Below are 21869 nucleotides of genomic sequence, written 5' to 3'. Positions count from 1 at the left end.
GGCATGGTCCAGCTCTTTTTGATTTGATGTTATGGTCTTGTTTATAGTGTATGTGATGGCATTACAACAGAATTTAGGGTTTAACTTGTTAACCATATATATGCTATGTGACTCAGACTATAGAACATTAATCTAATTTAACTAGAAGAATTTGAACTAACACTAAGGTTCATTGTCACCATAGGGAAATTTGTCCTTTACATTTGACCCATCCTTCAGTGCAGCTTGGACACCCTGTCTGGAGCACGGGACCCATCTTTAGATGTACTAATAAAAAATAGAAGTTATTATTAGCAAAAATATATATGTATACTGTATATGTATGTTCTACTCAGAATATCAACACAATAGCAATACATTTTTGTTCATTTGTGTTTCTTTTGGAGTAATACAGATATTCAAATTGGTAGCATGAGTTTCTTGTGGGAAACCAAATCTATAGATCTGATGCAGTAGATTAGTAATGTGGAAATTGCATTATCACTATGGCAGTCCTCTCGGGCCCTATTGATTGGATTAGTTGGCTTGATGGATGAGTTTTAATAATAGTGAAAGCATTATATTTTGGGGGCATCAGCAGTTTGCAATACGCTGCACTTCTCCTTTCTCTAGATTTAGCTTATGTCCATCACAGCCCAAAAAATCTATTACAGAGGCAATCGTAGAGCTCAGAGTTTGGCAGAAAAACAATAACAAATCCAGACAGGGGAATGCATCAAGAACCTAGTCTCCCAAACAGCAGTCAAATTATGTCTTTTTTCATGCCCTCTGAAAACATGAATCATTTGAAAATACTATACTTCTATGCTGTAATCTATTTATGAGTTTCAGTTTCCTGTTAGACTTAGGCAAACTTTATTGATCTACAAAGGAAATTATTTGGACACAGTAGCTCACAAATCACAATATACAGTATTATAATAACAAAAAGCAAAAATATAAATGGCAATAATAAATTCAAAAAAGTAGCAAAAACGGCAAGATACTATAAGGCACCAGTCTCTTAAATGCAATAGTTTGAGCACTTTTCCCCCATTCGAAATATATAATAATTACTTTGAAAGTTTTAATCACTACGGCGATGGTCCTAATCCTGAAACACATGGAAATAAAAGCTAAACAGTAATTATCTAAAAACAGTCATGAAAGAATTTAAAAACCTCAAACGCATAGAGTACATTCCTTGTAATTACAGGGTCTGGCTTAAAGTGGGACTAAACACTTAAACTCTGCACACAGACTTATGCATTTTTGCCCATAATGCTGCAAATTTAGCTAGTTTGCACTGAAGTTGCCAAAAATGACTAGGAACAGTAGATAACGCTATTAAAACTCCATTAAGTTAAGTGGGGAAAAAGTGGATTTAGTGTTTAGTTTCACTTTAATTTCTGGATGGAAGCACTTTTATCTGAGAGCATACATTACCTCTTACACACAACACACCCTCATTTTTCTTTCTTTTTTTTCTTTTTTTTTTAACATCACCTCTGAATCTAATATGTCAGAAATATAAATGCGCTCCCCTTTTCCTCCACTTATCTCGCTGCTCCTAAATTCATTTCTGTTTTGGCCATTCGTCATTACAGAATTTGCTGGACCACAACTTTGAATTGAAATTACTCTCGGCTCAAAAGCCAAAACAGACCGGCATAAATCAGTGCATCCTATCTCCCCCTGCTTTAATGACTCCCACACTGAATCGCTTCATCCGATTCCAACTACTAAAGCAATATTTAAAAATCAACTTGGGCTATCTTTTTTTCTCTTCATGGTGCTTTCCAGTGGGGGGTTTAAGGATATCTCTGTGCACACTGTAGTTAATTGCAGACTTCATTACTTTTATCACACCATGTTATGCTCTCATAAATGTATTCATCTTGAACTCAGGGGGGCCTTTAAACCTCCCTCTGATTGATTCAATGTAATGTATTTTGGCATCAATTTGTCCCTCAACACGAGTCTGTTTCCCCTTTTTAACTTGCACTAAAAGCCTTCGTCGTGAGCGATATTAAACTAACAGATAAGATTTCCTATCAGGTCGGCTACTCAGTGAAATTAAGATGGGCATTGTTAGAAGTTTGGACGGTTCAATTTGCAGTGAAAAGCCCCACAATCGATAAAGCAGTGCTGCTTGTTATCATAGAAAGGTCACCGAGCAGGCTTGACACTTCTGGCTATTCTCTGAGGAGTTACACACACACAGAGTAGATCTATGTGGTCTAATGCCACTGAGAGCTATGTATCTGTATCTGAGGACAAAGTTTTCTGTAATGAATCAAGCATAATGACATAACAGTGACAGGCTATTGACTAGAAGGCCACTGACTTGTCCTTGGACCCTTCACAATGGGAGCTATCAATCAATGGTTGTGCTAGCTAGATACCCAAAAAGTTTGAACACTGAAGTAAAATGTAAATACTTGTAACTTGTTCACATAATATGTCACAAACAGAATACGTTTTTATGCCTGATCCTCGTGACCTCGAACTATCTGAGTTCTGACCATAAAACTAACTAAAAGAAAATATTAGAAATAGCCCAATAATGAGCAAAAGCAGGGACAAGGCAATACAAGAATTTGTGAAGAAAGAATTTTTGGGGATTATTTGGTATATTAGTCAGAAACAAATTATAAAATCTTACCCTATATTGGCAAAGAAACATCTCTCCACTATCCAGACAAAACAGATACTAGTTATAACTATAAACTGCATAAAATTGCTTTGATTCAATTTAATGTACATTTTGAGTAATGCCTCAGCCTTTTGGAAATAGGTTTGTTTTCCTCAAATCAATATTGAGGTTTGATGTTCTGCCTTCAGCCCGAGATCAGGAGGTGTGATATTCTACTGAGTGTTTTCTCACCCTGACTGACATTTGAGCAGCACGAGAAATGATTAATTAGTGCGGAGATGAGCCAAGGTGAGACAGAGATGACTAGGTTTTGAAGAGACGGCTCTCAAAATTCATCTCGTTTATTTATGGACACTGTAGGTTTTTTAACCTGTCCAGCTTTAGATTCTTGAACCTGTTTTGGACTAGATTCAAAGATGGTTTTGAATCAACAACAAGCTGGTTTTGTCATTGGCGTGTTTAGAAAGTAAATAACCTGGGAGGAGCAGGAGTTATTCAAGATTAAAGAGGTAATTACGCTGTATGCTTTGATAATATGAGGTTTGATGGAGTCTGGTATGCCTGTTGAAACTAAATGTGATTTTTGATGTGATATTTTCTCTCTGTCACCCAGCTGCACATTGAGCGTGACACTGGAGCAGGCCATCATCTTAGCCAGGAACCATGGACTGCCCCCACGGTGCATCATGCAGACCACTGATGTCATGAGGAAACAGGTACCACTGAATAAAGAAGTCTACATTTTGACATTGGTAACATCACTCACAATGTGCAAAATGGTGTATAGTAGTTCGTGCATGCAGTCATCTGAGATTCATGGAGCTGTAGGTAACCCTTCATAACTCTTTTTTGCATATGTCCCTAATCAAATAGTTGTGTCTTCTGACTGCCTTTTTGCATACCTTTGTTGGTTCCCTACTATATTCCTCTCACAAAATGCATGCATCCAATTGGTGGTTCTAAACCTCTAGTCTGAATATGAGATTATACTCTTTTTGTATGTGTAATACAAGTAAACCCATTGAAGTATGTGAGGCTGCTCGATGCACTCTGGGAGCCTGCTGCTCAGTACAAAACAAAGTTATGTTCTCAAACTTTCAACATATTTCATGCTCATCAATTCTCCCCTTGCGTATTTCTGTACAATCAATTCTCTCTTTTATTTGCCCCTCAAATAGAGTTGGTGCAGAGTCAATAATTAGAATGTATTGTATCTATTTTGTAATTACAGAGCTTGTTAAGGGAAAGTGGTACAATATATTTTGATATAGTCAAGGCTTGTCTTTTTCTGTGGTATAATATTCTTTGTGAACACCCTGCTGTTATCTGTAATGTGGCAGTATGTCTTAGAATGAGATGTATAGATAGAGAAGCATTACAACTATCTGCTTCATTTCGTCTTACCAGGTTGTCGATACAAACAGCCCATAACACAGCCACCATGCTGGCAAATGCGTTTTCACCTCACCAGTGTAGAGTGCATTGGATACACAAAACCTTTATGTGTATCTGTGCGTCTATATAAAAGGCCAATTTGATGCTGGTAGTGTGCTGTAGACTAAGATGTCTGCCAGTCCACACACAGTGTAAGAATATGGTTTTGTATATCAATGCTTTAGGGGTCAGTCTGAGGTCATTTTGTTGCCTTTTTTGTAATATTTTATACTTCTGTGTTGACAAATCTGCAACTATGTGTCAGAGACTGTAATAGTTTCATTAACATTTGATTCTATATGGTGCCATTTTGGATATAAATCATAGTTTGACTCATATGCCTCTGTGAGCGAGACACTTACACAACAGTTGCAATCTGAAAGAAACTTGGCAAACTCTAAAAAAATGGCTGAATCATGTATTATTTAGTACTGGTGGTAGCTTTATAATTACACACGAAAGAAATATGAACACATAAAAAATTAAAACAATACAGAATACAGTATTTATGACCTTATAAATCAGTGGGCAGTACAAATCCCTATGAAAATTTACGACCTGCTGAGTTCTGAATACACTGCTTGTCCCGGGGTGATCTCTCCTGGACGCAGTGTCATTTGGAGACATTAGGGGGCATATCTGTCCTGGGGCATCACGATGGGGGGGGCATGATAGACGGTGTAATTGCTGATCCTATCCTGATTTGTGGACAGAGCCGAGGTCAGACAGTGGACTGACACAGAGGAAACTAAGGGGTCAGCTAATGCATTGGACAGTCACCGATGACCTCTCTGGATGATGATTAAATTTCATGTTTTTAGATTTTGTATACAGGCTATTGTGGAAAAAACTTTTAGGAACGGCAAGGAGCAAATGAGGTATAGCAATGTACAACAAAAAGGATGACCTCTGCCAAGGCATTGGTTCTAAGTTACAGTGTCCAGACAGTTTATTCATTTTATTTATTATATTTATTGCTGATGCCATTTTATTTCATTGCCATCATTTAAAGAGAACAAAAATCTGACAATGAACTTAATTACATGTTCCAACCATTATGTACCTTGTCATTACTGGCACAAACAGAGGGAACAGGTAGAAGATACATCTTATAAACCCTGCTCCTTTCACAGATCATTCAAATAAACATTTCTTTGATAATCTATCCCCACCCCAATCAAGTCACCAATGTCAAGTCAATGTCAAATCAAGTCACATGTTTGCAGTATCCTCGTGCAGTTTACATGTCATTAACATTAATATTTTCCTTTGTCACATCATCATTATTTCATCCTTCTGCATTTTTTTATATTTAGAAAGTCTAGTACTTCAAGAAATATGCTTTTGCCAGTGAACCTCCCAACCAAAACAATAAGATTATGTTTTGTATCTTTTAGTGAGGGAACATTATGGGAAATAACTAGGGATGTAACTATATCCAAGTCTCACGATATGATATTGTCACGGTATGAACCTCACGGAATGATATTTATTGCAATATTTTGTGGAGGCTTACAAAACCATTTATATGTTACTTTTTCCTCATAAAATGTCTTGACAAGACTTAATCCAAAGAACTAAGACTTAAAAGTGCTTAAAACTGTTATTTCTTCATGTAGCCTACACTGAAATGGAGCAAAGGATCATGGTCTATGTAGTTCCCTCTGTCTTTTGCTGCACCATAACTCTTAATTCAAGGAAAGAGACTTGTAATTCGATTGTGATGGTCCACGATATTATTGTGAGAACTTTGACGATACGATATCACAATATTTTGGTTATTGTTACATCCCTAGAAATGACCTATTTTACTTTCCAAATTCAATTAGTAATCTGGATCTAGCATAAGAAAACAGACCAAAATTTTGCACAGTATGGTTCAGCAATAAAACTTTTACAAATGGTTTGTGGCCCTTGTGTATCACAGTGCACAAAACTAAAAGTGTCATGAAAGCTGTGCTCCTGACTAAGCACATTCCCACATCCATACAGCATTCATCTTACAAAATCCTTACTCGTGACTTTATTTCCTTGCTAAGACGTTTCTGCACATGATTTGCATACAAAGCCAAAGCCAGCCAGCCCTTTTAGGACCAGAGGAGCAGCTGCAGTGTAAATGCTAGTGTAAATTGGAGCAGGTGGTCTGGGCTTTATATCCCTTCATTAATTCATTATGAGATGTGTTGTTAGACATTAGGGGTTTTAAACACCTCCTGTTAAACATAAAGGATTACAACTGCATCGCGGCCCTTACACACATTTGATTTGTACAATTATGAAAAATTGGCACATGATGCATACTCTGTTTTTAGACCTTTTATTTGTATGTGCAACCATTGTCTGATTTTGTGCTGTTGTGTTTGCATCTTATTTTGAGTCATGAATTGTTTATGTCTTCTAGGGAGCAAGGTGTCAAAATTCAGCCAAGAATCTGGGAATAAGGGACCGCACACCTTCGTCTGTCCCAAGGTAAACCTCTCTAACTTTCATTTCAAACGCTACAAGAACCACTTCTGTCTGACCTTGCTTGCTGATGTGAAATGATATCCTTTGCAAATTCACGTACAACACAACAATACAACACAACAGTACAACACACCTTACTTTAGAACTTACTTTACTTTAAAATAAATCAATGTAAACCCCCAACTGCAACTGTCAACAATCAAGAGCATTTCAAAGATTCTGATTGATATCCAAATATACCACAGGACCGGTTTTCCTGCACTATATTTCCTCATAAATTATACATGCATCCTTATTTTAGTGACATTTGCATTTGAAGGCTGCAATTACTTTCACAGTATTTGAAGACTGTGTTGAGCCACGACATAACGTCTCTTTAAAATGACTACTTTTCAAGATGTAAAAGCATACAACATTATGTCTATGGGTTAGATGCAAATGTGTAATAAAACTGTCATCAGAACACATGTAGAAATCTCATGTTACTGTCTTTAGAGAATTGCCATACACTCTCTTAAATACATTTCCACTCTACTTGTGCATGAGTGTGTGACCTCCACGTCAATGATGAAATGTCTGTTTGCTGTATGTTCCTCTGGCAGGTTGTACAAGCTTTGTCAGCCTCCTCCTCCAGACGGCGACCCCTGAATGGCCCTCCACTTGAAAGCCTTGAAACCCCCTGTGCCAATGAAGGATCAACACAACCACACTTACCCTTTCGTACATCGCTGCCTTAAGTGTAAATAGACAGAAATGTCGTAAATAGTATTTTATTACATATTATATTTTTCCATATTTTTATTTTGCTATCATCTGTAAGCCATTGTGACATTGAAAAGATATTTAGAGTGATGTCTAAACAATTCCACTGTCAGGCATGGACCTCAGTATGCATTTTGTTCTTAAGTTCTTGTTGTTGGGGAGAATGATGTCCTTGCAGATGTCTTATTCCAGACTAAAGTACTTCTATTCACTGCAGTATTTTTTAATAATGTGTTCTTATAATTCCTTTAATGTGCTGTGTTTTTCCTGTAAATATTTGGTAACGTTGGGAGTTTTAATGCATGCCTTACATAATAATAATGCTTATCATTATTAACAGACAGTATATGGTAGGACATATAGGCAAGCCATCTATATCATGTAATATTCACAATACTCAGGACATTTGTCTGTGTAAATGAACATATGCCACTGTAGAATGAGGAGTAGTTCTCTATGCAACAAATAATAAAGCTATAAGCTGCAGCTGTGTCTCAAGTCCTTTGTGTCCTGCTGTTGGTTCATTTGCATATACACTGTAGTACTGAGCATTGCAGTGAATATTTTCGTTAAACTCCATGAGGCTATTCATCAACACTCTTTATTAAAAGTTTGATTCTTGTATTTGGATTAAACTAAGCCTATCTCTTCTATTTTTTGTCACTTTGTTTTATTGTGTTTTGTCTTTATTTACAACAAACATGCATAAAAAAAAAAAAAAAAGCAGAGGAAAACAAACCCAGTTGACACTTTTTCAAAGTTGTGCTGGGAGTCAGAGTTTGATTCTTGTATTTGGATTAAAGTAAGCCTATCCTTTTTTCTTTTTTTTATTGAATTTTGTCCTTTTTTGACAACAAACGTGAAGGAGGAGAAAAAGCAAACCGGGGTGACAGTTAAATCTGCTGGGAGCCTCTTGCTGTCTCAGTCTATACGTAGATATATTTCTTTTTTTATTTGAAATATGTTCAGAAAACCGCCTCTTTTCTATGTGTACTCAAGTTGAATGCTAATAAGTGGTGCACGTTCAGGTGGAGGGCGCATTTGAGGCGTGTCTCGTGAGCAGCAGTGGGCTCGGCTGCCCGCTCAATGGGAGTGGCTGTGTGGAGCTGTGCGCGCCGGAGCCAGAGAGCGGCACATTTGTACTGAGACAGACGCGGTGCCATCGGCCGTGACTGGGGACTTGTATTCCGCTGTCGGGTCAGTCTGAGAGGCGATAGGCTGAGGAGGGTCCCGGGCTGGCTGTCCACAATGAGCCGACCCACTCCTCCACCTCCCTCCGCTGCTTTTACGCGCTTTCCCCGCCGACCAGACGCCTTTGTGAAGGACGAATGACACCCGGGCTCACCTCATGATTTCATCCCGCTGCTAACAGGCGCGCTCACGAGTCTTACAGTTTCTTCATGGCGTCTCCGCAACAGTCAAGAATTCAGTCGTATCTGGAAAAGAACAAGATCGGACCCCTGTTTGAGGTAAGTGCATGCACAACCGAAATAAGTTATGTTGAGGCTCGTTAGAAGCCCAGTTAGACTGCGCCGGACCGCAATAAGCCGTAATGAAATGTAATTTATAGTTTGTGCCAAATGGGAAGTGCAGGGCTGCAAAATAAACTATAACTGAGTGCCTAATCTCGTATATTACCGTATCATAGGCTATTATTCTAGTGCATCCAGAGTCCCAGAAACAATTACTTAATGCTGTATAATAGGCTTGCACAATCTATATAATATTTTATTTTCACAATGCACTGCTTGCAATTTCCAGTTCTTAATGCTTGGGCTTTGTTGAGTAACTAAAGTCACACAAATTACAGTTTTAAATATTGTGACAACCTGCTACCAGTCTAGTGCACGTGGCCATCAGTCAAAATCAAGATTTAAATTAGAGAAAAAACAACAACAACAACAACAAAAACTAACCTACAAGTTACAGCAGATATACCATATCGTTTTGACCCTGCCAGCTACACAGCAGAGTTCCTATTGCAATATTCAAATGCAGCTCTCCAGTAAAATGCTGATGTTACAGTTCGCCCTACATAGATGCATGTTTTGTATGCATACCACTGTAGGGTACACATAAAATGCATAGTTTATACAGCTGAAGTAAAAGTGACACAGGCTGTTTCAGTACCTTGGACAGTGACTCCCCATCAGCGGAAGCACAGGGTACAGATGACAGACTGAGTGAGCTTCAGTGGAAAGTGCTCAGTGTTTGCACTTCTCTTGGTCTGTCCTCACCTCCACTCCACCCACTGGACCTTCATTCTCTGTGTGGACACGCTTCTGTGTGCCATCACTGTCTTATATTATGTCCTTAAACTGTCTAACTTTTATATGTAACTTTTATGGTGCACCTAATGCACTGGTCGGTGATCAATGAAATCACTGTTTAAGGATCTTTCAAAGTACTAGTAGACCAGAAGTAGTACATGTTTTATAGGCACATTAGGCAGAACTCTGAACTGAGCCCATGAGCCTTTTAGTTAAGTACAAAAGACTTATGGGGATTTTAAAGTACCCCACTATGAACAAACCTTATGACACTCATTAGACACATTACAGCATCTACATTTCACTAGCATTGCATTTTGTACTGAATCAGTATTGCTCACTTAAGTATTCACTACTGTAGAGATGATGGCTCAGAGCAGTTTTTAAATCCACATGTCAGCCTGGTTTCATCTCCAATACAAAACTGTTGGAATGTGTATATCATTTCAGTATAAATAAAACAAAACATTTTGAGATTTTATAAATACAGAAGTATTTCTTATTTAAACATTTAAGAAACAGAAGTTAACAAAATTATTTTTCCTCAAAGTAAAACAAGTATTTGCTCCATCTGCCGTAGTGTCTGTTCCAGAGTCACAGAGTGGATCCTCCTCTGACTGTGAACACACACAGCTTATGATTTGCTAAGGAAAATTGATTTTCTCCTCTCTGTCCTCTCTAATGAAATGTCTTTTTTCACCATACACCAGTCAACTGTGCAAATGTCTCCAAATAACTGAATTCAAATCAGCTTAAACATAATCCAATATAATGTGACATTTAACATAACTTACCATAGTTCTGTTGTTTACACGCAGAGAGTGAATTTGAAATCAATAGCAAAAAAGAAAGTGAGATAATTGCAGAGTTTCTTCCAATACCTTAACTCTAGTACATTACATTCAGCTTCTTAATGTGCAGTGAGGTCCTTATAGATTCCTGTGTGGAACTTTTATCCATCTATGAGGAAACCTTGTCTATTGAGCTGTGAGGTGACCGGAGGGCCCAGGCACTCTCTGACCTATTGATCTGACTTTAAAAGCTCATTTATTGCATGCAGTGTGATGGGATTTGGCCAATTTTACAGTGTGCTACTGCTTGGAAGTAGCATTCATTTGTAGTTTATGTGTTCATGTATATGTATTAACCTTTTTAACTGTTATGAAATTGGTAGTTTTAGTAGTATTTATTATGAGGGTGGCAGAGTCAATTCCTCACACTGTTCAAAATGTAGGGGTGTAAACAGTGACCATGATACATGTGATGTGACATATGAAATGAACATAATCTTTGTTGTTATATGATTACATATGTTATTACAAGGGCATATCACATGAAACAGAAAACGCACACCAAAGTTCCTGTAGAGGTGCAAATGCAAGGAGCAACCACTTAAAAGTGAAAAAAATACATAGCACATTCAGATGGCTGATATACAAAACTTTTTTATTTTATTTTAGATTAAGTTTTAGCAAAAAGCCTTTGTTAGATCATTTTTTTCTTGGTTTGTGGTCCTGCGATTTAGATTATTTTCACCAAATGATGTCATTTTAATTTACAACAAACTCATCTACAGTCCCTTTTTACCATTCAACACACACCATTCAAGAGGGCTATATAGTCACATTTTGAGCAGTTATTTGCATTTGCATTATTGTTCAAATAAAGCTTTGTGTGTACTCTTTAGGCAGCAGGTCGGCCAACACATAATATCGGCTTCTGCTGGACATTTAAGGCCAATAGCCCATTTGCTAAAAAGTGCAAATATCGGCCTGATATAGTCTCTGCATCTCTTAGAACTACTGCTGACAAAAGACTGAAGATGAATTCATGTATGCTGTAATGGTTATTTATGGTCTGTTTTCTTAATATATTATATACTACCTTTTCAGGTTTTATTGCTACTTCAAACTTCTTTAAACCATCTCCCAGAGCGTCTTATCACAATATCAGATTTCACTCTTGTATCCACTGATGAACAAGTGAGTGTGGCAGATCTGTGGTCATGGTTGAGTTAATCCACTGCTCCTTCAGGCACAGTTACAGTAATTACAACAAGATAGGCTGCTGAGCACTGCCGGAGGCCCAGGTCCAGAGGGAGAATGGGTAAAGGTGAGGAGCAGGGCGGAGGATATCTGAAAGAACACGACAGATAGGAGGACGACAGATAAGAATTAGATTGGTAGTGTGGCTGTGTTTTGACATGAGGACACAGACACAGTTAACGTCGAGCATGCTAATAACATTATCATGTCGACTCACAGCCTGTGGCACTGAGGGCCCACTGATGTACATGTAATCAGCCAGTCATGTGATAGACTATAGGGCTGGGTAGTGTTTTTTTTTACATACGCAGTACAAATAAACTGCAGTTTTCAGTGTATATTAGATATTTTAAATGAATATAGTGGCATAAAAGTGAAAATGTGTGTTATTATGGACAATATGAATGAGACTAGACACAATATAACCCTGATCCTTTGTGCAAACTCACTACTTTAAGTACGTTTGCCCATTCCACAAATCATTTAAATGTGATGTGTGCAGCCTGAATTTTAAGTAGTGATCTGAAAATTGCAAAATATTGTTGTGCTCCTTCAGTGAATTCAACTATAAATCACACATTTAATTGCTTCCCAATCCTCTAAACTGTCCTATAGCATACATAATTGTGAAAGTGTTTATCATCAGGTTTAATCAATATCAAACTCCAGAAGGAAAACTCATATAAACGCATAAACAACATAAACTTTATTGCAGAGTTTTATTAATAATCATTGAAAGATTAGAGCATGTGTTACACCTACTTCTCCCAGTGCACCGAGTCAAAACTGCACAAGTTATCTTCCCTCCCGTAGTTTAATTTCATCTTTCCTCTACCTTTTGTAGTATGAAATCCATGCACATAATAATGAAAAAGATCAGTGGTTGACAACTAGATTAACTGCTTTGCCTTTCTTTTTACAGAATAGACTGCAGTTTCTAATACGGTGCAGTGTGATTTATTCCCCTTTGTTCCCTGTTCATCTGTTCAGTGCTTTCTGCCATTCAGACCACAGAGACACAGCTTTGACTCAGATTTATATAGAACCTTCTCATAGCTCCAGCAAATGATCGTTATCATCAATAATGAATCAGTTGATTTTCTCTTGGTTAATAGATTCTTCCTTTTTTCCTCTGAAATATTAAATAGTGATAAGCCCATTACCAGATATGGCACTGTGGCTGTTATTAAGCGTCTTTGCCAATTCAACATCTCCATTCATTTATGAACCAAAAGTCACATAATAGCGTCAAACATTATCTACATTTGTTTTTCATTAGAACTGTCTGTTTTTAATTTATGGCTGGGCTGGTCAGATGACATTGTGTATTCCATGTGATTGCTTTCAAGGTCTGGCTCTCTTCCAGTGGCATCTTTCTCCAGCTGAAACAATGCCATGCTTTTACAGTATACATGGGGCTATATAGTACAGAAGATGAGGCAGCACTGTCTAGTTGTGCCTTCACCTTGTATAACCTAAGATTTGTGTTCTCATCTTTTATTGACCACTGCAGGTGAATCAATGGCAGCTAGTGGCTTCTGTGTGTGGCAGGGACGAGCTGCTCCCTGGGGAGGCCTGCAAGAAGATTGGCACTATGTAATCTTTTAGTGCAAGGACATGTGAGGAGCATTTAGCTTGTGGCTATTTAAGCTCGCTTAGACTTAGATAAGAGATATATGCAAATAAAGTAAAAGCATTTGAAAGTACATTTCTGATTATGCTGTCTTGCTGTTTTGTCACAATACCAAGATTCTCTACTTTATTTAGATATCAAGGGAAAGGCTCATTGCTTGATGTTTGATACATATTTCAATACTTTTAAATTCACTTTTTTAGACAATAGACTTCAACACAACATTCTGTTATGTTATTCAACTATCTTGTGGCTCGTTACTAGTTTTAAAACTATATTTTCAGTATCAGTACTAATGCCAATGCAATGCAAAATTAGACAGCTTAACCAGGCTACCCTCTGCATCTTTATATTTGATTTGTCAAATTTTGTAATGTCTGGTTCTGTCTCACGATGTAAAAAAAACAAAAAAAAAAAAAAAAAACCCTGTTATTTATGTGTTCATGTCTACAATCGAAATTGAACTTATTACTTCATCTTTAAGCAAATAATCAGTCAACCAAACCTCATTATAATAACATATTTCTGGCCTCACACTGTATATAGTCAGCTGTTAGTATAGAGCTCTGCATTGCTGGGTCTGTAGTCCTCTAAAGCTCAGCGGGTCACTCCAGAGTCTACTACAGCGGAGGTGACAATTCAATAGGCTGCACGCTGACACAGAAGAAAAGAGTAAGGCTTACACAGAGGCGCTTAAACCACAGAGCTTATGTAGCACCCTGCTCTACTGTCAATGCCTCCGCCATGGGTTTCTGCTATTCCACTTTATACATGTGTTTGGTAGCATCCTTCAATTTCCCTTTATTTAAGAAAGTGGTCAGAGTGCATTCAAACTTTAAATTATAGTTTTGAATAGAATTGTGCTATGTGTTGTGTTGGAAAGTAACTGAATACATGTACCACAAATTTTGAGTACCTGTATTCTGTTACACTTACATTTTCATTTTGTGGTATTCAGAATACAGTTACTTTCCTAAATAAAATAAAAAGAATACTTAGCAGTGCTTGAGGGATTTGAACTGTTGGTATTAGTAAAAAAAAAAAAAGAAAATGCATACCTTGCAGTGCATGTACGATTTTTCTTTATAATTGGATATAGATGAATGCATAACAAACAGTGCAACAAAAATAAAATGGTCTGTATTTACATGTCATGTTTTTACACTATAGTTAAAATGCACCAGTGTGAAAATATGGAATATGTAACGGATATATTTTAATGTGGATATTCAGTATTCTGTAACTAAATACAAGTATTCTTCCCATCTCTTCCCATCACGGGAGATTACACAGATGCTGCCTTTCTAATGTAAAGCACACTAATTACATCTTGCCATCAGACATTACCTTTTCCACAAATCTTACCTCAATAGTCCGTCAGTGTCCTCTCCTCTCTTCCGCTGTGGAGTGTCCTTCTCTTTTCTCACAAGGTATGACTTCACAAAGCCTGTCCCGCTCTTGACCTGTGTTTTTGCACCTCCCTCTGACAGTGAGATGTTTGTTTTTGAAGGTCTAAGGAAGCAAGTGCCTCTTCCGCCATCGTCCTTAGAGGTAATCTTTGAGAGCTTTCAAGGACAAGGGTGTCTTTTGGCTACTGATAACAGCTCCCAAACTCAAAACCGCCCTGGGTATTCACATATCTCCTCCTCAACAGATGTAGTGATATGGCCTACACTGCCTATTCACCTGTTGGCTTTCCTGATGCTTAAGATACTATAATCATGACAGCTGAACCTGGGTTGCCAGTGCCTTTACCTGCAGAGCTTTTCTCATGTGAAAGCTCAGAAACCAGGCAGCATTAGCACTGATTAATTGTCTGCAGGTGCTGGGGTTTAGTTAGTGAGAATTCAGATCAGAGAAAGTCCTTAGAGGTTTAAACCAACCAACTAAATGAGAGACTCATGTAAGACACTTTCTGCTTTCTGATTGGATAATCATCTTGTGAACCAAAACATCAAATTATCATTAAATATCAATGATGAATAAAATATCGGTAAAAACTATATTTGTTTATGTCATACCTGAAGACACAGATCAAGATCAGTTCAAGTTTATTTATTTATTTATTTATTTATTTTTTAATAGGACTGTGCATGCCTTTATTTTCTTCTAGTCCGTAATGGTAACAAAAAAAACATTTATTTTCATAATTTCCAGAAAACAAAATATAACAAAACATAGACAAAAAATAATAAATAATAAACTTAATAAAGTTCTTTAAGTTCAAGTTTATGACATTTAAAATAAGAATCTTACATACAGTTCCTTTAAAGGTGGTGTATACAAGAATTTTATTGAATATTTCATAAATGTTACTTCTGTCCAAAAATCTGAAGTAACTACTTCAATTCTCAAGTGTATTACCCCATCAGAAAGCAGACAAGTCTTTGCCGCATTCTACATAAAAAACATGTGCATGTGCCTTGAAAATATGGCAACTAATGACATCCTCGTCTAACTTGTGCTTGTAGTGTATTTTTAAACCTGTGTCACTGCGTGTTACATATACTACCTTTAAGCCCTCTTCTCCTCATTCTTCCTCATTTCTGTACACACAGATCATGAATATATGCTAAACAAGCTAAAGTCACTCTAACAAAATAGCATCACATCTGCATACATATACAGAAATCTTGACCCATTTTGGAGACTGTAGTCCACAGCACAGCGGCACCAGTCAAAAGAATTCGATTACTCTGCAAAAGCTATACAAAGGGGAGTGTTATTTCAAACTTCTGATTACCATACAAAGTGAAAATGTCAGATATAGTTACTTTGCTCTCATGGCCTGTATGGATAATGAAACGTGTGTTTTAGCACTCAACAGATAACAATTATGAATAGATTTATGGAATGGTCTTCATGGTATCTTATTGTGCAGGTGGTGATGGACAGAAAGCAGTAATTCAACAGTCTGTGCAGACATCATCTATCTGGACTTATGGATTTTGAGTTTCCACAGGCACCGCCAATCAATAATCATGCATGTTTAATATTATGCTCTCTCTTCATCCACTGAATAACACAACAGTTGTGTGTAAGATTCTGCTATTTCTGTGTCCTCATTAGATACTGTAAAAAGCAGTTTTACCACTCATCATCAAATTATGCACTTACAGCTTATAAAATGTATTTTATTTAAGGAACTAGATGATAAATAATGTACTTTCCTCATGCCTCTCCAAATGCAACTCTCATCCTCTAACATTTTTGAATGAAATGGATGGAAACATACCAGTAATTAAAAGCACTCTGGCATACTCTCCTAAATTGCTGCTTTGAGTTGTAGTCTTTCGTTGCCAGGTTTGTGAAATTACATGTAAGAGCAAAGTAGTGCTTATTGCAGCTTTTTTACAGCTTTTTACACCTTCTTATCTTCAGTGGTGTATAATTGTTGGATTTGAGTGAGCTTTAATAGTAGACTCTTCACTATAGCTGTGGTAAATGTAATGGGCCATGCCTGGAGGAAAAGGCATGCTGTTTGCTATCAGGACTGCTGCTGTAGTCTGTGGGGCTGGGCACTGGGCAGGAATGTCCCTCTGACCAATTACCTGATTAGCTTTCCGAGCACACGCAGCTCAGCCAAGGCCAGCCTGCAATAATATACACTGAGAGGCAGCCTGGTATCACTGTAGCTTCAGATACATAAGACACATGCACATACCCACAAGGACATATGTTTACTACCATATACTGCTTCTCGTACTGCAATATCTAAACACAAAACACTGTAGGGTTTCATCCAGTCCTTCACCGACAATATGTCCTACTAACCCAAAGTCAAACCTATTTAATAAACTCATGACTTGCATTATTATACTATTGTTATTATTTATCAAAACATGTTTTTATTTCCTTATCAGTTGCTATTGGAATCTAATTCAAGGTTATTTTACTGTAAATTTCATTTATAGTGTGTCATTTGAACAATCTGAACAAATCAGACAAATATAACTTATAACATATAACTTATAACTTTTAAAAAAATAACTTATTGATACTACAGACAATTCATGTTGGTCTAAATTGCACCAGATTGCAAGCTATTGCGCTCAAGAAAAAATGTAAAAATCATCTTGTGGGTTTTGTTTGCATTTGGCTTTAACAAAAAACATAGTTCATTCTAGTGAGTTAAGTTTTGAGTAGCTGTAGTTAGAAAAGGGTTGCAATGACACCAAAATATAAAATAGGATAAATCAAAAATTGAGTGTGAATATCTTGTCTTGTCTCATTCTTGTCTTGTGGGAAATGTGGGGCGAAATTGCCATTAACTGAGTTTAATCTAATCTCTTCTTGCTCCTCTTTTATATATTATTTTACATCTCTTTCTCATCAGAGTATATTTTTCACAGCGCCACCATAGCACACCGAAACTGACACTGACCTTAATGCAGTACTATTTTCTTTGCCCACACAGGAGTTGATGACCAAATTGATAACGGAGACTCCCGACCATCCAATCCCTTTTCTTATTGATCACCTGCAGACCAAACAAGACAGCCACGGCAAACTGCACCGCGCCCTGTCCGGCTGCTGCACTGTGGGCCCAGAGCTCCCCGGGTCAGCTCACAACACAAGCCTTATGCATGCACTCCTTCTAACAATACCCCTGACGCTGTCTGATAAATAGCAGGTTCACAAACAACAATTACTCTGTAGCATGGGCAGCGGAGCATGGATGGAAACTTGCATGATTTTATTCATGACTTAATAAGTTGGTGCACCAAACCTAAAGTGTATTTTTTAATCTATAACAGAATACAAACACACTCGCCGGGAGTACAGCCACTATGAAAAGCCATGGCAAATCCATCCAAAGAAGCCCAAGAAATCCAAGAGTGACCTGGCAGTGTCAAGCATCTCTCCCCCATCTCCAGAGTCAAAGTCATGTGAGTTTGAAGTTTGTATTTGAGGTTTACAGTCCCTTTTAGCACGTATGGTTAGATATCTGCTGTATGCCAATTACACATTTCATTGGATAATCTTTCATTGTAATGAGATACAATGAGATGTAATTAAAATTATTTACTCTGTATAGCCAAACAACTTCCTCCCCCGTTAGAAGTTTCCCACCAAACTCTAAATGAGTTCATTACAAAGTGCCAAATCCTATTAAAAGTCTCTACCACCAACTGCTGTCAAGACTTTGGCCTCAACTTATTATTATTGAGGCAATCCACATTACTATAGAGTTCACTGTCATGCTGTGCATTCAGTAAATATGTATTTATTATCAATTATTCAATGATGATATGTCTAGTCACTCAAACCAAGAGACTACTACTCATGTAAAGTGTTTGATGTAGGATTGGTATCATCACACCAGAAAGGAAACAGTTGTGGTAGTAGGCTTACTGCTTGTGCTGGTAGGTTAGCAGTGTTAGTGGTGTTAGTATTATTATATTATTATATTATACTTCCATCTGTGAAACATATTTTTATACAACCTTCACTTTTAATGAAATCTCATTAAAAATACATGAGGAATGTCTAGGTGTGTTGATTTAAAATGTAAGAAATTCCCCTTGAGTGTCTACAGTGTGTCAACTGAAACTTCAAAACCTGCTCAGCTTCTACAGATCATTTGATTTTAACTCACATTTTAGGACACCCCCTGTTGACATTTAACCTTTACCCCCTAGTGTAGGATACAGAGACATTCCCAGCTCTGAACAGCAGTGGTAGACAGAGCCTGTCTTTGCCTGGAGTAATGAAAAGTCTCCAGTCTGGATTTGGCACCGCGATTGGCTGTGTGTCTGCTGTTAACGCCAAGCGGCTTAGTCAGGGTAAACAAGAGCAGGAGACAGCAGATCGGAGCGGCAGAGCTGTCACACAGTCTCCAGAGCTCATTCATTTGGCTTTGTGCATTTGTAAACACAACAGTGACGCAGAATTTTTGCACCTGTTATTACACATCACTCAGGACAGCTTCTAATTTATGCGCTACTACTGCTTACCTTTTCTGCTCAAAGGTAAAATGTTTAATTCTCTGAAAAAACCCCAGAGAATACTGTGTAAAATTTGTATTCGTCACACATATACACATATACTGTTGTGTTTAATATACATAAATTACACTATAGCACACAGTGTGGTAGGGTAGTCCAGTGATTCAGTGTTTTTCCTCCAAATGAAATTAGTTTAGATTGTGGGTCATGTTGTAAGCAGTGTGTGTGCAAAATAAGTAGAAAAAGTATATATAGAAAGAAAGCAAGAAAAATATATCAATATGTAGTCTGGAGAAAAGTATTCTTCAAAGAGTATTTATTGTTGTGAGTCTGAAATAGTCTTTCTCAGCATGATGGGGCTGTCAGTGGCCCTGCTCTATATACTGATCTTCTTTTTGAAATAAATAAACCAAGAGTTTATTAATTAACCATAATGTAGCTGCAGCCAGGGCAGTATGTGGGTCATTTCCTGATTCCCCCTTAGTTTTTTGAATGTCCATCAAACAGAATGGCACAGGCTGTCCTAGGGTTTGAGCCCCTCTGCTCTGAGCTTGGACAGTGGGCTAGGTTGACTTTTCACACACATATTTTAATTTCACTTGATCCTCCTGTGAATCCCAAATGCCCCTTCAAATAAAGCAAGCTGTGATGTCCACTCATGAAACTAATGCTGTTGATAATCTCTATATGACATGTAAGATCTCATTATGTGTGTTTGTGTCATGCTCAGTGCCACGGTCGATCGAATGTCCAGCCTGGGACTGGAGAGAGAGTCGTGACTTTGACGAGCTCAGCCACATCCTGCATGAGAGCCGAAAGTTGGGCAAGGCTCTGGAGAGCCTCTCACGCAGTAAGAGCTTACATCAAACACTTTGTAGTAAATGGAAAATGTGCTTGACATTATAGTAATATCATTAGATTTTTATGCTATACATTTTTCAACATTGTTTGTTTTTCTTTAACAGGTATTGCCATATCAGATGAGCTTGACCAGGTGAAACACCTTAACACCACTCTTTTTGTAGTAATTATAAAATCAAATAATAGTTTTCTTTATTTCATGGTCTCTGTCCCCAAATAAACCCAGAGTTGACAGACAAACAAATTCATAGGAGTAATTCTGCATAAATATTCCTGCAAGCATACAGGATGTCCTGTGTGTCTCCATTGTCGCTCGATACTTGAGGCTGTCCTTACCTGGCCCCAATTCTCCTCTTTTGTACAGCAGCCCTGCTGCTGCCCAGACTCCATACACTGTGCCATTTGGACATGATTGGTCTGAATATGACACACACTATATGTTTCCGCAGGGTTCCTCCTCTCTCTCTCTGCAGCAGCACACCTCTATCACACTTGGCTTATGGCCCAGAGATTGTCTCACATTGTGGAAGGACACTGGAGAAGACAATACTATCTTGTCTTATATTCACACCACCAAAAGTTATACAAGCCTATTTATAGACTTATTGTACCAGGTGCACCATTTCATTTTTAAATTCAAATATATTTTATTTTTTTAAATTGTGATAATTAGGGGTGTCAAATTATCACGTTAATTGCGATTAATTAATTACAGTCATATTTAGCGCGTTATGTTTTTTAATCGCGTTAATCTCATTTTTAATCTCTAACTTTACTGTTTCTGTATGTGAGTTGCTTTATTATAAAACCTGTTTTTATGTGTTGTTGGGACAACAACACACACACACAAAAAAAACACATTTATATATTTTTTTTATTTCGGTAATTCCACTCATTGCCGGAAACCCACACAAAACGCGCGCAGTAAGAGCGATGTAAACGTCATGTTAACGTTGGCGGCGTCAGTCGCACAATGGACGAGGTCGAAGAGCCAGTAGAACAGAGTCAACAGTGCACAGGTAAAAACACGTTTGTGTCTTAGAAATTCTTCTCCCGACGTGAAATATAAAAAGAAAATAACAAATATAAAATCGCCTACAACTTAAATGTCACTGGTGAAAACAACCTGCATAGGCTCATGATGTCTGCACTACTGTCCCATAGTGACCTGCCACATGAGGGGACACGCACACAAACACAAACAAACACACACCTTCATCATCGTCATTAACCTGAGAACACGCGGACCACGTTTCCTTCCGTAGTTACTGCGCGGACACCGACGTGCTCCCGTACACCGCGTACGTTTTCTCGCGTACGCTGCATAAACCGCGCTTCCTCTTGTGCGCCTCTAAACCAGAACTAACACCAAGACTAAAACCGGGACTAACCCAGTCCAGGACTAAACCAGGACTAAACCAGAACTAAAACCAGAACTAAAACCAGGACTAACCCATTCCAGGACTAAACTAGGACTAAAGTAGGTCTAAACCAGGACTAAAACCAGGACTAAAACCAGTGATCTCATATATAAAGCATTTCTCTATCAATAATATTTTTAATATGGTTAAGGAAAGACTGGGCTTTTTATTGTCTTTAAGTAGACAAAAGTTATTATGTTCAGATTTCCTAGTCTTTGCTACTTTACAGCAAACAGTTTCTTATTCATGGAGACTTGGGCTAAACAGCCAGTTTGAAGAGATTTGTTAAACAATAAATGACTTTATAAAGTCACTTTTTTTGTTCTATATCAGTCTTTTGATCTGCCACAATAATGTAATAATGAATTTAAATGAAAATACCTCAAATTGAAGG

At 37.7% G+C, this 21869-nt stretch overlaps 2 protein-coding genes across 2 annotated transcripts in view; both read left to right on the top strand.

The window, feature by feature from the left end:
* Positions 1-7795, top strand: part of prex2 (phosphatidylinositol-3,4,5-trisphosphate-dependent Rac exchange factor 2) — a 71629-nt gene extending 63834 nt beyond the window's left edge. Inside the window, exons 40-42 of the mRNA XM_055150810.1 lie at positions 3249-3351; positions 6471-6538; positions 7138-7795. Of these exons, the coding sequence (XP_055006785.1) occupies positions 3249-3351; positions 6471-6538; positions 7138-7183 (217 nt within the window). The 3' untranslated portion in view covers positions 7184-7795. The remainder of the gene's footprint in view (positions 1-3248; positions 3352-6470; positions 6539-7137) is intronic.
* A 900-nt stretch (positions 7796-8695) lies between these two features.
* cunh8orf34 (chromosome unknown C8orf34 homolog) overlaps positions 8696-21869 on the top strand; it is a 60532-nt gene continuing 47358 nt past the window's right edge. Inside the window, 6 exon segments of the mRNA XM_055150809.1 lie at positions 8696-8766; positions 17663-17775; positions 17777-17805; positions 18003-18134; positions 19924-20043; positions 20159-20187. Of these exon segments, the coding sequence (XP_055006784.1) occupies positions 8698-8766; positions 17663-17775; positions 17777-17805; positions 18003-18134; positions 19924-20043; positions 20159-20187 (492 nt within the window). The 5' untranslated portion in view covers positions 8696-8697.

This window comes from Boleophthalmus pectinirostris, unplaced genomic scaffold (genome assembly GCF_026225935.1).
Source record: "Boleophthalmus pectinirostris isolate CB_2022bp ecotype Guang Dong unplaced genomic scaffold, ASM2622593v1 HiC_scaffold_15, whole genome shotgun sequence".
In the NCBI taxonomy this organism is placed as follows: Eukaryota; Metazoa; Chordata; class Actinopteri; order Gobiiformes; family Gobiidae; genus Boleophthalmus; species Boleophthalmus pectinirostris.
The sequence above is the reverse complement of the archived record's forward strand: the minus strand, read 5'-3'. Positions and strand labels throughout refer to the sequence as shown.